Here is a 16,028-nt window from a genome sequence, read left to right as displayed (position 1 = left end):
GAGTATATGTAATTTAGCATTACTGTACTTATACACATTGTGAATTATGCATATTTTAACATTAAAACTGAAATCTTACATCACAATTAAAGTTTTCCCTACCGGAAGGGTGGTACTGGATTGGTACTGGGAAATTGGAACTGAGATCTCAGTACCAACTCAGTACTAATTTGGTGCATTTTGGTACTGAAATGGAACTGGGAAATTTACCTGCGAAAAGGGTCGAGTTACCGTTAATACCCTCATAAAAGTGAAAAGCGACTAGCTTTTTCAATATGTTTAAACTAAAACTTTATATTTATTTCAATATTATATTTGTTTTTCATGGATTTATATTATTTTCATACATTATTATGCATATGATATTTCCTTTGTCAGCTAAATTCAAAAATGATGTCCATTTTTTTATCAAACTTAAGGTATACGAGATAAATTATAACTTTTTTAAATGTAATTATTTTATGGTAAATTTTAGATATTCATAATCTGGAAATATTAACGAATCTGAATATATATTTTTTAAAGTTGAGTTATTAAAATTACAAATTTTTTAAGCAATAAAACTCGGGTTAAAATTTTAATCCTTCAACAAAGGACCTAGGGATCTATTGTTCAAGGAGGGATTGCAATATAATTTCCAAACTTAACAGAAATTTTCTACAAACTATTGTTTTTTTTGCTGTTTTACACGTATATCATGAGAGACGGTTTGTTGATCTTATATACCTTTAAAACTATTGTTAAAGTACTTTAAAAATGTCTTCTTATGGATTATCAGGTAGTGGTACTGAAGTGGAACTCAAGCCAATCCGATTCAGTACCATTCCAGTACCACTCTTTCGGTAGGGTTTGTATTAAATAGATAGATTGTTAACTTCTTCCATATTAATATAAATAGATAAATTTTAAAAATGAAATATCAATTTGAATATATTAATATCAATATCAAAATACTAATGTTAAATAATAATTAAAATATTTTAATAAATCAATTTAAATAGTTTATTTTTATTATTTTTAATTTATATTTAGAAAAAGTAAACTTGCAATTTATAGGTTAGGTGTGCATACAAGTCTGATAATTAAAAGTATAAATAAAAAAATAGACAAATAATTTGGATACATATAAACGTGCTTAAAAACTTGATATTATTTTTTTATTTGTATTTAGAAAAACTAAACATGCAATTTATAGGTTAGCGGTAGACATAAAAGTCTATGATGTTTATGTATAGAATAGTTCACGTAAATGGAAAAAGTTATTTTGGTTTAAAAACAAATCCATAATCATTTATAACTTATCACAAAAACACATTATTCGACGAAACACGCGTATAAATATATATGCCGCAGTACATACATAGGAAATTTGGAAACTAGAAACTAAAGCGCGACATCTATGCCAATAATAGGGTAAGCATGTGATCGACACCTTTGGGCCTAAATTTGCACCACCAAAGTCGAACCGTTCTCCTAAATTGGGAGACACATTCGCCCAAAACGAAAGTGAGTGGTTCGCCTACTTTTAACCCAACGGTTGAACATAAAAAGCCAACCTCTCGCCCAACGTTTTTTCAGTGTAATAATTGTTAAAAATAACATAATTCATTATGTCTGCCTACAACCCTGGGCTAACGTATTGCACTCAACTTACATTTGCGCAATCTAGTCGCCATACTTTGTCGTAAATCTCTAAAGATCGAATTCCACAAAGTCGAATAATCATTTTATCAAATTATTAAAAGTTCCATGAACTATAATAACTTACACATGATTAAGTGTATGTTCATGCACATGAATTTCCAACCGGGTGGATCCATGAATTTCAAATTATGAGAAAGCAATAATACAATAGCAATTACAAAATTAAAAAAATATTTTATTACTGTACTATCTAAAAACTTAAAATTAAATTTCACTCATTACATTCGTGAAAAACAAATCCTCGTTCTTTTGTATTTTCTTGGCTATTTAAACTGTAATATCTGTAAACTTTTTTATTGCAGTAGACGCATAATTCGTCGGACGGATGTAGAGCATTGAAATGTTTCTTAATTTCTATATCGTTTCCAATTACTTTGATTTTACAGTCATTGCAAAAGACGTGTATTTCTTTAAAGCGCTCGTGAACTGCATCCGTGACAACAGATTCATCTTCAGACTTTCCAGCAGTTGATGATTCTCCTATTAAATTTGATGATATTTCATCCTTGCAGTTAATAGATGTTATGGTGTTTTCTTTTGGCATTTCTAAAAAATGAGAAAATCATAATTAGTTTTTAAGAATTTAAAAATTTTAATTACATACCCATAAACTTTCTGGTTTAACTTTGTACCATATAACCTGTACAATACATGATTTTTCAACTGGTTATTGCCGAAATATTGTCCTGCAGTGTTATTGCATAACATTGCATGTACTGAACAAAATTTCGACACTTTTTACCATCAGTAACTAGCAAATATTGCACAAGAAGCTTTCTTACTATGTTAGTATGCAACAGCATGCATTGTCGGTATGACTTTTATGCCATCATCGCAGCAGAAGTTGTTTAACAATATTTGCCAAAGGGGTCACTGTAAAAACAAAGTACTAAAACAGTACCGATTTTAGGTATCAAAATAGAACCAAATGACAATTTCGTACCTGAAGTCGGTATTAAATTAATACCTTTCTTTTTACAGTGATCGGCCGAATTTATAAAAATTATATTTCCCATTTAACATCATTTTCTTCTATCCTTTGGTGATGAAAATTAGTTTATGAAATTATTAGACCAAAAATTTTGTTTTGCTAAGGGGGGATATGGTTAATTCGGTGTAAAAAAGGCACATTTTTAATAATTTTCTTCGGTGATACAGAGTGTTACTTTATTAACTTAATTTTCACATATGTAAAATTAACCATAACATTTTAAAATTAAAAAATAATCTCTACATAAAAATATACCTTTCTACCAAGTTACAGAAAATTCGGTCGAAGGGACTAAGCTAGACGTGGAAGGTGGATATAGAATTTCGCTAAAAAATGACATTTTTCCTTAACCCTTGGGCAAGCAAGCCAGAGTATCTATTTTTTAATTTCTTTGAATCTTTATGAAAAAAGGAGTTAATCCTAGAAATTCTACAAACAGGACAAACAGGAAGCTGGTCCAGTGGACCCTGCGTTGTCATAAGCATGAAAACATTGCGAACATTGCTGTACAAGGTACATAACTAAAATTCGTTGCCGTAAGTGCGCCAAATCAACGTCAATGAATGAATCCGACAGCGGATGACATTTTTTTTCAATTTGTATAGAATTTCATTTAAATTGAATTTTATTTAAATTTAAGATTTTAACCAGAAATAAGCAATTTTAGAACTTCTTAAAATCCATTATTTTAGAAAATTTGTAACTGATATAAGTATATTTTAACATGAGGAATAAATGTCCGGTTGTATGTACACCGAAAAAACGGTATTCTAGTTTTAAGATTATTATTTTCTTAAAAAATATTCTTAAAATATTCTAGTTTTAAGAATGTTATATTCTTACATAAATATTCTTAATAATATTCTTAAGCAGATTCTAACTTTAAGAATATTTTCTATGTACTAAATCTTCTTCTTAAAACAAGAATATGCGCTAGAATTGACGTGCTGCTAGCTTGTTCGCGTCGCCATTGACTAACTAGTCGTCGTGCGCGTCGGTGTTTTTTTTTTGACAATCATAGTGAAAAATGGAAGAAGTTACTGCCTGGCTGCGGAAAAACTCGCTAGATGAGTTAATCTTTAATAATTTAATAATAAAGTTTAAAAATTTATAAAAAAAATATTATTGCGTTTCTTAATCTTATCTACGTAATTTAAGTTTTTGTGATCCCAAATTGAAAAAAATGTTCGACAATTGGTTAACATTGTCTTTAAGTATTAAAATTGTGTTCTTTTTTGAAAACTTTAATAAAAGTAATATTTTTAAAATAAAAATGCTGTACTTTTTCTTTATTTCAAATTATGTATATTTTGGTTTAAAATTAAGTATTTACTATTTTTAAATTAAGTTTATAGTATTCTTAAAACTGCTAAAAGTATATTTCTTGATACAAGAAGAAAATATACTTATTTTAAGATTATATTCTAAAAAAGTGATTCTAAGAAAATATTCTTAATATAAGAAGATTCTATTCTTAATTTAAGAATATATTCGTGGCGCCTATTTAAGTCTCGAATATTCTTAAAATTAGAATATCGTTTTTTCGGTGTATGTCACCGCTTCTTGTTAACAAAATATCTAAATAAATCGAACACAAGAATTTTAAAAAATATCCACGCAATTTTTTTAGACCATTTGCTCAAAAATTCGAAACAACATTTTTCGACAAAAAAAATTTGTATGCTAAAAATTTAACTTTATCAGAGAAAGAAAATTGTATTTTTTCAAATAATTTTTTTCTTATTATATAAATATTTTAATCAATCTTTTTGCAAAAATACATTCTAAGCATCAAAACTTTTGTTTAAAATTTTTTTAAGTACATGATAAACATTAAAATACAAAAAATAATTAAATAATTATTCAATTTTTTAAAAAAGATTATTAAGGGTTAAAATTGCCTTAATAAATAATTCCAATCATGTTTTTCATATTTTTAACTGAATTATCACATAAAAATATACCAAAATTCAGAATTAAAACTTTTTTTTTGCAAAAAATTGTTAAAGTTAAAGGTGAGAACCACATTTTTTAAAAAAGCAGTTTAAATCAATTTCAATCAAGAACGTGTAATCTCTAGATTTCTAATCTCTAGATATAAAAATACACCTTTTTACTGAGTTATAAAAAATTTAGTCAAAGGGGCCAAAAAATGGTGTTTTTCTTTAAAATCGTCTTGATAATGAATTCCAATTATATTTTTCATATACTTTTAATAGATTCTACGCATAACTATTCTAGTCGAATAGTTCTCCTTCTAGAGCAGGAAATGTAATAGGGTTTCGTATACGTACTCTTGCTATAAGGATACGGAACCCTAGTTATCGAATTTTTATTTAGCAGAAATTTTGTGTAGCAGATTTTATAATACATCGAATTTTCAATTAATCCAATTAATCAGTGTGCTTCATGTTTTACAAAAACTATTGTAATTTAAATAACAGAAAACATCCGTGTACAAAATTTGCAAATGATCGTAATACTTGAAGCGATACACACTACAAGATTCAAATAAAAGTATTTATATCAGGCCACTGACTTTCGTCTGAAAATCGTTCTGGCTATATTTACTAAAAACTAGTTGTAATATAAGTGCGAAACTCGACTATTTTCTGAGTTCGTTACCCATAATATTAATGTAAAAATTTTATTTCTTTTAATAATATTAATTATTTAAAGTAGTAGGTTCACGATGTGATTTTCTAACCTTAAATGTTTCAATTTTTTAAAAAACTAAATTATTGAAAAAATATTCAACATTAAATATTGGAACTTACCAAAAGTGATTTTGGAAAATGTGTTCTCAAAAAAAATTCACATTTTTTTTAGTTGTAACTGTTTTGTGGGACTTGGAAAAAAATGTGAGATTTTGCTCATTATTTTTTAATAATATTATTTATCTTCTATTATAAAATTTGACGAATGTTTTGCTTCGTTTAGAAAATATAAAATTTTCAAATTTTTTATTTAAAAGATTATTTATAAGACTTGAAGTTAACTGATCAATTTCTGTTCCATTTGAATAAAAATGAAGCATTGTGAAATTGGTCAGTTAACTTCAAGCGATATAAATAACTATTTTAATCAATAAATTTGAAAATTTTATATTTCCTAAACGAAGCAAAAATGACACTGAAGTTACCAACGTTGAATCGACGAAAAGAATTTTTGTTTTCCTAAGATTGAATATTTCCCCGCCTTGGTTGTGAATTTTTAGTGTTTAAGGATGTATTTGGGACCAAAATAAAGAAGTTTCAATTAAAAAATATTGGTTCTTGGCTTTAAAACTAATCTGAAAGCGAAAAATTCGTTCGTTGTTTCGTTGAATCAACGTTGGTAACTTTAGCGTCATAAGCAAAACACCTTCGTCAAATTTTTTTAAAGGATTTATGTTTTTCGTAAGTTTCAAAATCAACTGTTTAATTATAGTATTTCAAGAATTTAGTTCTGATCAATTCCATGGGATGTGATCACAAGAATTTTTGATGATTGGAGCAATTTTATTGAAACCTTGTGAATATGTTCCTTTATTTGTACAGAATGAAAGCCAACAAACAATTTTTCACAATTTTCAAAATTTTTTGAGATATCTCTAATTAAAAATTTGTCATGTTTTTAAAAAAAACCATGTAACTTTTTTTCTTGTTATCCAAATGAGATCAATTTTTTTCAAATTTCACACAAAAAGATGCTATTTTAAGAAAAAAATAGTTCATAAAAAAAAAATTTTTTTTGCCCGGAAAAAAGTCAAAAAAAATTTTTGAATTCAATTTTTGAAAAAACTACCTCTTCGATTTCAAAAATTATTGTTTCTACTTATTGCTTATGATGTTAAGAATAAATTCTCTAATTTTCATAATGGGACAGCAAGAACTTTGCAAGAAAAAAATTAAAACATGTCTGAACGCAGAATTTCATAGGCATTACGAATTTGATACTGAAAATTAGTGGTCTTACTTAAGAAAATCACTTTTTTCATTGTATGGCCCAACATTAGGCCCCGGCCCAATTTTTTTTAAAGGTGTATATCTTTTTGTTTGGAACAACTTTTGTCTTGAACATTTTTTACGACAATTCGTACTTTTCGAGATATTTGCATACTATATAATGGACGGGAAAACTAAGATACGCGCGTCCCGTCGCGCCGCACGGGACGTTTTAATTTTTTTCTCGCAAAGTTCTTGCTGTCCCATTATTAAAATTTGAGAAGTTATTCTTAATATCATAGGCAATAAGTACAAAAAAAATTTTTGAAATCGAAAAGGTAGTTTTTCAAAAAATTAATTTAAAATTTTTTTTTGACTTTTTTGCGGGCAAAAAAAAATTTTTTTTATGAACTATTTTTTTCTTAAAAAAACATCTTTTTGTGAGAAATTTGAAAAAAAAATTGATCTCATTTGGATAACAAGAAAAAAAGTTACATGGTTTTTTAAAAAAATGACATAAATTTTTAATTAGATATCTCAAAAAATTTTGAAAATTTTGAAAAATTGTTTGTGGGCTTTCATTCTGTACAAATAAAGGAACATATTCACAAGGTTTCAATAAAATTGCTCCAATCATCAAAAATTCTTGTGATCATATCCCATGGAATTGCTCTTCTTTAAAAAATTGAAACATTTAAGGTTACAAAATCACATCGTAAACCTCTTACTTTTAATATTTAATATTATTAAAGGAAATAAAATTTTTACATTAATATTATGGGTAATGAACTCACAAAATCGTCGAGTTTCACATATTTGTAATATCGCGGGAGAGTTAAGGATCATGTCTAAGATTTTTTTATTTTTTGGTTATAAGTAGTATTTTAGGTCTTAATTAACTGTACCAAATATGAATTAGATATTGTTAATATTTTTCAAAATATTAGCATTGCAAATTTCATGACATTTTTTTTCACTTGATTAAAACTCTTTTATTTTTCAAAATTATGATAATCTTTTTTACGCTAAAGACATTGAAGATTAATCAAAAAATATATTTTTTGAATAATTTATTTATTAATTAATGTTTATTTTTAATATTTAAATATGTGTGCAATCAGATTTAGTTCTAATAAAAATATATTTTCAAACTTTGGAACATCATTAAAATAAAACCCTGAAATTTTAAAGATGGCATCTGCTTTTATTTTTAAGCAATAAATTGTCAAAGTTGAAAGTACATTGTCGTTGCGCCGGTAGCAACTATCTTACGCTAAGTCCGCGCTGCCTTTCAGTGTCAGATAGTTGCTCAGCGGCGCAGCGACAATGTAATTTCAACTTTGATAATTTATTGCTTAAAAATAAAAACAGATGCCATCTTTAAAATTTCAGAGTTTTTTTTAATGAGGTTCCAAAGTTTGTAAAAATATTTTTATTAGAACAAAATCTGATTGCGCATTCCTACTGAAAATTCTCATGTAGGATCTTATATAGGATCTTACATAAATTCATATATTAAAATCCACATAAAATCCTATGTGTTATGTAAGAAACTATATAGGATCTTATGAAAAATTATAAAGGAAATTGAGACATGATTTGAAGTGGGATTCGATGTTAATTCTTATAAACGTATTCTTAAGTATTAAATTATGTAAATTCCTATGTGAAATCCTACAATTTTTTCTGGTTCCATTTTTTCCTTCAATTTCTTATGTCAATTTCCTTCGTGTTTTCTCATTAAAAAACATACTAAAATTCATTGCTCAATCCTTAACCAGAAATTTTCCTATATCAAATCATACATCAAATCTTTTTTCGATTCTTGAATAAAAAATTATTACAAAAAATCTGCCATGAAATCATATTAAAAATCCTCACGTGGGATCATATGTATGATTGATTTGAACATAAGAAATCATATAAAAATTTATAAAAAAAAAGTTTATAAAAATTAAAAATTATTTAATTAAAAATCAAATAATATTACTGCAATTCATCTGAAAAGAAAAGAAATTGTGCTTTGCAATACACCTTCTGAGTTAGAGTCTCAGCTTTTATAGTATTCAAGACTGATCTCAACTGTGAGAAAAAAAATTATCACCATCTGGCGGCGTAAGAGTGGAACTATGATGATCTACATCTATATTGGAATTTCCCATATAATTTCCTATATAATTTCCTACATAATTTCTGATATAATTTCCGACTTGGTATCTTAGATGGACAAATAAAACAGTGAAATCCACACATGACATTCCACATAAATTCCTATATGATTAATTCTTACATGAGATCCTATGTTGGATCCTATATAGGATTTTATGTAGGATCCTATATGGGTGATTCTCCAGAAACAGGTCACTTTTGATTCTTTGATTAATTAGTTAATAAATATTATCTAGAATTGGTTTATTTTTTTTTAATTTCTTCATTTTAATGATCTTTAATAAACTCATTATCAATATAATGATATTTTACTTCCCAAAATTTATTTTGTCATCTGAAATATGCTAAAAATATACTTTTGCTCGTTCCACACATGGATTTTGCTATTTTTGAATAAGATTTTTGACATTAAAATTAAAAAAATAAAATTTGTCATTATAGTCATTTTAAAGTATTGCTGAAAAACTGTTATTCCCTAAAAGGGTTTTTAATTTTTCGTCCATTTAAATAAAAAAATGTTTATTTATAATGTTTCTTCGTAAATTTTTTTCTGGATCCGGAGTTGAGAATTTGACTAGTTTTTCGAGGTTTTGCTTGTTATTTTCATTGCAACTAAAGCAATTTTTTGATAAATATGTGTAAAAATCCCAATTGAATAAAAATCAACGGTACTAATTAACTAATTAACTTTTAAATTTATATTATTAAACAATACAATTTGCGTATTTTTATTATGTCTCAACTCCGAACCTGTTTAAAACAATCGTTTTTCAAAATAATTTTGAATTTCAACCTATAGTATCGATAAAAGTAATAAAATTGTATAAAATCCCTAAAGGATTTTTTATTTAGTCCTTAATTAACAAAGTAATTAATGTTTTTCATTTGTTTCTCAACTCCAGCTCTCTCAACTCCGGCCCCCGAAATTTTATTGAGCATGCGCAAGTTTCGCGCGAGCAGAAACGACACTCAACTACAGGGCCGTCATTCAGCTTTTCAGTTCCCTTGCGTTTAAGAAACTTAATTTTTTTTCTCTATTTTTATAAAAAAAAGCCGAGATAAATTTCTACAAAACAATTAATTTTTGCAAAGAAATTATTGTTTTGTTCTCGAAAAATTAAATATTAAAAATTTAATTACATGTCTGCGCAAAAACAATGGTGCCTGGGGCCCCGGCCGCCCTTGCTACGCTATTGCGCTGAAAGTACTACAATACATATTTATCGTTAAAATTACATTAAAAACGATTTTTAAGCTCAAATATTTATTAGAATCACTTGTTCCAATCATAATTAATAAAAAGGATGCAATAAACATGTATTTTTAAATAATTTTGAAAAAAAAATTCCTTATTCAAAAGTGACCCGTTTCTGGAGAATCACCCATATAAGATCATACATAAGATTTTACATGGATTTTTATATATATTCCTGTATGATGAATTCTTACATGAGATCCTATATAGGATCCTATTTAAGATCAGATTTTTTGTAATAATTTTTTATTCAAGAATCGAAAAAAGATTTGATGTATGATTTGATATAGGAAAATTTCTGGTTAAGGATTGAGCAATGAATTTTAGTATGTTTTTTAATGAGAAAACAGGAAGGAAATTGACATAAGAAATTGAAGGAAAAAATGGAACCAGAAAAAATTGTAGGATTTCACATAGGAATTTACATAATTTAATACTTAAGAATACGTTTATAAGAATTAACATCGAATCCCACTTCAAATCATGTCTCAATTTCCTTTATAATTTTTCATAAGATCCTATATAGTTTCTTACACGACACATAGGATTTTATGTGGATTTTAATATATGAATTTATGTAAGATCCTATATAAGATGCTACATGAGAATTTTCAGTCGGGATATATTTAAATATTAAAACTAAACATTAATTAATAAATAAACTATTTAAAAAATTTACATTTTTTAATTAAAATTTTTTTTATTGAACTTGAATATCTTTGGCGTAAAAAAGGTTCTTATCATATTTTTAAAATTTTGACAAAAATAAAGGAGTTGTAATCATAGAAAGAAATTTTTAAGTAAATGAAGTTACTGATTCTAAATTTTTTATATAGAAATTTTCATTAACTACAAAGTTGAGGTTAACTTTTAGAGTTTATTTACATAGTAAAATGTTTCCTCATAGATTTATATTTGTTTTATGCTCATTTCTTGAACACTTTGCTGCCTCATAAAGATTTAAGTCAATAAATAATATTCAATATTAAAAATTAATCGATTAATCTTGTGAAATACAAAACAATTAATTTAACTTAACTTTAAGGAGGGTGGCGGGTCAACATAACCTCAAAAACCTGTCCAAACTAAAAAATTGTTTTTAATGCAAACAAAAATATAATAAATATTAATTTCAAACAATTTTAGAAGATCTAGATTTACTCCTTTCGAAAAAAATTATTTTTTTAACAGTTAGTTTTTTTTCCTTTTAAATCAGATAAAAATTGCAATTTTTAACCAATTTTTATAAACAAAAGCTCATTTTACTCAGTGAAACATTCTCTACAATTGTTACCTTTTTTATATTGTAATAAGTATATTCTTAAAAAGTTATAAACAATTAAAATTTTATTTATTAAATAACCTTTTTAGAACATACTTATTACAATATAAAAAAGGTAACAATTGTAGAGAATGTTTCACTTAGTAAAATGAGCTTTTGTTTATAAAAATTGGTTAAAAATTGCAATTTTTGTCTGATTTAAAAGAAAAAAAACTAAATATTAAAAAAATAATTATTGACAAAATATTTTGGAAAAAAATAATTTTTTCGAAAGGAGTAAATCTAGATCTTCTAAAATTGTTTGAAATTAATATTTATTATATTTTTGTTTGCGTTAAAAACAATTTTTTAGTTTGGACAGGTTTTTGAGGTTATGTTGACCCACCACCCTCCTTAAAGAATTAATCGATGCACAACCAGACTCAAATTTTATTTGGTTCGAAAACACTACCGTTTGAAATGCTTTCATAATTCTTGTTTTAAAATGAAAAAATCTATTTACTTAAGCAAAAGTTAGGTATTTACACTAGCTTTAAAATGGAACCTCAACAATCAAAATTGGATGATCCAATTAAAGGTTATGGATAAAAAACGAAACCTGCCGTACAACCGGGGACACTCCCCTACAATAATGCCCTATATGTAAATTATTATTTTTAGCGGAGTGTGAAATATGCACTTCATTTAACAGCTGCTAGTTTGTTAAATAATGAAAAGTGCTTTCTTTCATGGGTAAAAGGTAAAACTGAATTATTTTTTTTCAATTTTACTTTTTCCAAGATCATTTATTTTCTATAAAGAAAAAGTTTATTGGTGAAATAATCATCCGAATTCATTCTTAATTATCAAAATAGGCACATCGTTTTAAAAAATAAAGAAAATATCGTCCTAATACTGATGAAAACTTATTCTTGAGAGCACACACTATACCTATACATTCACGAAAATGAAAAGAAAATATATTATGCTTATTCAAAATGACAGTTAAAGTGTTGACAAAATATGGAAATTTAAATGATTTTAATGTTCATTGAATGCTAAATTAACATTATATCATTAAAATACTTTATTTTGACATTGCTTTAAATAAATAAGAAAATATTTAAGACGAAAAACATTTTTTCTATCAGTTTTTGTGAATATAATAACTTTTCACTTAGGAGCTACGAAATATAAAATGTAATACATACCAATGAGTTACTGTGATGTTTCGCTGAGTAAATACGTATATAGATGCAACCAAATCAATATGAAATTTCTAAATATCTTTGAGAAATTAAGTTATTTCACGAGTACCTTCAACTACTAAAAGCTAACTACATTGCTTTGAATTTAAGGTTATAACACAGGCATACATACAATTATGTATATTGTGTGTACACATATACCCAGAAAATGTCACTAGCGTGGGAAAAATAACTTTCAAATTGCAAAAGTTGGTTTAAAGACAATTTTAAAAAGACGTAAAAACACTTTCTGAATTTAAAAATTGAAATTATGGGTTATAAAAAAGGAGTATCTCAATAAAATATTGTAAAATATCAGAAACTTGATTCAGTAGAAAATAATAATTTATTTAATTCCTGTTACATATTTTGGGTTAAATTGAGAAGCAGTGCATTTTAATAATACAAGGATGAATTTCTAATGAAACAGAAAGCAAATGTTTAGCTTGCAAATGCGCTGCTTTGTTGGAGTGTGTCACTGTGCTTATATGGGTTTGATCTTGAAGTGAAGTCCAATAAGCGAAAATACCAAGCACCTGAGGTCCTGAACGAGATAATAAAAACAACGAAGACCCTCTGGATCCCTAGATTGATTAACATCGAGAAGAGATCCGGTCTTGGAGGTGGTGAAAGAAATATGCTCATCACCAATGACTATTTCAAGCTCTTGTCTTCCAACACGGTCAGGCTGAGGCCAGAGGGAATCGTCTTCCTGCATTATTTCAGAATCTTGAATAATTCTTTTAAGCTCCTCCATAACACACTGATGTACGTATGCTTCTTTTCGAATCATGGTGTCATTTTTGTAATTCGAATTATTTGCGTACCGTAATTTGCCATCCGGCCTAAATTCAAATTCCAGAAACTCATGTCCAAACTTTCCTTTGTGTCCAACGTAGTAACGTATATAAAAGTCTGTTGACATCTCTTAAAAACTTTATTTACTGTCAATAAATACTACTTTTAAATGGAAAACAATTGTTAGGAAATTTCAGTAACTCAACAAGCTTTATAATACTGTATAATTCTAACCATGAAAAAAGCTCTGAATACACAAGTACTAGTCTACTAGAGTATATTGGCGTCTTGAGCGGTATCCCTGAAAAGCCGCTTCTACAATGGACTTTTGGATGGTATGAAGGCGGAAGCGTCGCTTTTTGAAAAGCCGCTTAAATTAAACGCCATTCTCCAATAAAGGCCTTTCTCCAATAGGATCCTAAACTCTTGCGTTGCGTATGCATTGCGTCGGTTGCTATTGGCAACCAATGCTAAAATCAACGCGTCAGTCACGCAACGCAAGAGTTTAGGATCCTATTGGAGAAAGGCCTTTAAGTTCCTAAATGTTTGCGTTGCGTGACTGACGCGTTGGTTCGCAAGCGCAGTGACGTCATCAAAGCATTGATACCAATTGCGGACAAAAAGTTTGGTTTATGATTTTAAGACACTGATTTTTTTAATTATAAATATTAAATAATTAAAATTATTAAAAGCCGTCGAGAAACATTTGAATTAAAAATTGTAAAGTTGGAAAACAGGGATAAGAGGAACATAAACGATTGAATCGACCCACTCGTGCGTGCTTTGTGGCATGCTCCGTATCCGTATCATACGGAAGCTTTGACGATGCTTATTTGTTTTGATTTCAAACCCAGTATAATTATTTTATTGTTATTACTGTATTTTAATAAATTAAATGACATCAAATGTAACAAAACAATGTAATAAAAATTAATTCATAAGCATAAATAGATTTTTATTGGGAACCGCAGAGCTGCGATACGCCATCTGGTGTCGACCCACTTGTGGTAGCCATTTTTTATTTTGTCTCTGTCTAACATATGTATAAAGAAAGAGACAAAACAACAAGATGGTTGCCGCATGTGGGTTCAGGGTTGAGTAGTTACACAAGATTTCGGATCCCAATAGGTACTGGTTAACATTATCGATAGAATATTATTTATAGTGATTAAATAATAATAAGTGCAAAAATGTTTACGTTTATCCATTTGTTTAAGTCTTAAAATTTTAATTCGTTTCTACATAAATTACCGTAAAATGAGGTAAAGTCGGCGTTTGAGGGTAAAGTCGGCCGGCGCTTTAAATCATTTTAAAGTTTAACTATTACTTTTTTCCAGAAGAAATCCGAGTTTTATTAAAAATGTAGTTAGAATTAATGTAAATTAATAAATGAAATACAATATTTAAGTGTTTAAAGCGCCGGCCGACTTTACCCGCAAACGCCGACTTTACCTCATTTTACGGTACAAGTTAAAAATAAAATAATAATTTCATTTCTGTATGTTTAAATGTCGTTAAATATACATATATTGTTGTTATTCAAAACTTGATAAATATTGTTATTTTTTATTTAACGTATTAAAAGTCAACTTTATCTTGAAAGCTTTTTATCAGTAACATATTTCTCTATTTTTTAATATTTTCTTTGTAAATAATTTATATCAGCAGATATATGTATATAATATGACAAAATAAATGTAAAATTTTCAGAAATACTTTTTTTATTTTGTTTTTAACAAAACGATCCTACATTAACCTTAAACTAATAAAACGGTAGCACATTTAAAATCCAATTTTTTAATAAAATCTATCAAGAATATGAATATTGTTTGATTAAGTATATCAGATAATTTTACATTTTTTGATGTCATTTCATTTATTAAAACACGGTAATAACAATAAAATAATTATACTGGGTTTGCAATCAAAACAAATAAGCATCGTCAAAGCTTTTGTACTATACGGATACGGAGCACGCAACGAAGCACGCACGAGTGGGTCGATTCAATCGTGCCTCGTATGCTGATTCTACACTCACCGAAAACTAAGCGAGCGGTCCGTTTTTCCGTCACGCTTTCCATATTCAACTATATCTATATATATAAAAAACGTAACGCAAATGCGGACCGCTCGCGCAGTTTTAGGTGAGTGTAGAATCAGCATTTCTCCAATAGGTTCCTAAATGTTTGCGTTGCGTGACTGACGCGTTGGTCCACAAACGCAGTGACGTCATCAAAGCATTAATACCAATCGCGAACAAAAAGTTTAGTTTCTGTTCCTCTTATCCCTGTTTTCCAACTTTACAATTTTTAATGCAAATTTTTCTCTACGGCTTTTAATAATTTTAATTATTTAATATTTATAATTAAAAAAATCAGTGTCTTAAAATCATAAACCAAACTTTTTGTTCGTGATTGGTATCAATGCTTTGATGACGTCACTGCGCTTGCGAACCAACGCGTCAGTCACGCAACGCAAAAGTTTAGGTTCCTATTGGAGAAAGGCCTTAACGCGAGTGAGTGCTTAAAAATGGTGGCGCATAGAAGCTTTCGTATTAATGCTGATTCTACACTCACCTAAAACTGCGCGAGCGGTCCGCACTTGCGTTACGTTTTTTATATATATAGATATAATTTAATATGGGAAGCGTCACGGAAAAGTGGACCGCTCGCTCAGT

At 27.8% G+C, this 16,028-nt stretch overlaps 2 protein-coding genes across 2 annotated transcripts; both read right to left on the bottom strand.

Annotated features, from left to right (window-relative positions):
* Positions 1 to 1,858: 1,858 nt before the first annotated feature.
* LOC127286824 (uncharacterized) lies at positions 1,859 to 12,729 on the bottom strand. The gene is made up of 2 exons (XM_051313430.1): positions 12,518 to 12,729; positions 1,859 to 2,250 (listed from the first exon to the last, which is right to left on the bottom strand). Exon 2 carries the CDS (start codon positions 2,246 to 2,248, stop codon positions 1,916 to 1,918), a length of 333 nt encoding a protein of 110 aa, XP_051169387.1. The 5' UTR covers positions 2,249 to 2,250; positions 12,518 to 12,729; the 3' UTR covers positions 1,859 to 1,915.
* A 151-nt stretch (positions 12,730 to 12,880) lies between these two features.
* LOC127286815 (protein mago nashi homolog) lies at positions 12,881 to 13,659 on the bottom strand. Its single transcript, XM_051313419.1, has one exon. The coding sequence runs from the start codon at positions 13,476 to 13,478 to the stop codon at positions 13,038 to 13,040; it is 441 nt and encodes a 146-aa protein (XP_051169376.1). The 5' UTR covers positions 13,479 to 13,659; the 3' UTR covers positions 12,881 to 13,037.
* Between the last annotated feature and the right edge of the window lie 2,369 nt (positions 13,660 to 16,028).

This window comes from Leptopilina boulardi, unplaced genomic scaffold, assembly GCF_019393585.1.
Source record: "Leptopilina boulardi isolate dan_hultmark-lab unplaced genomic scaffold, ZJU_Lbou_2.1 LbouV2_122, whole genome shotgun sequence".
In the NCBI taxonomy this organism is placed as follows: domain Eukaryota; kingdom Metazoa; phylum Arthropoda; class Insecta; order Hymenoptera; family Figitidae; genus Leptopilina; species Leptopilina boulardi.
Note: the sequence above shows the minus strand (reverse complement) of the source record. Positions and strands in the feature narration are given on the sequence as shown.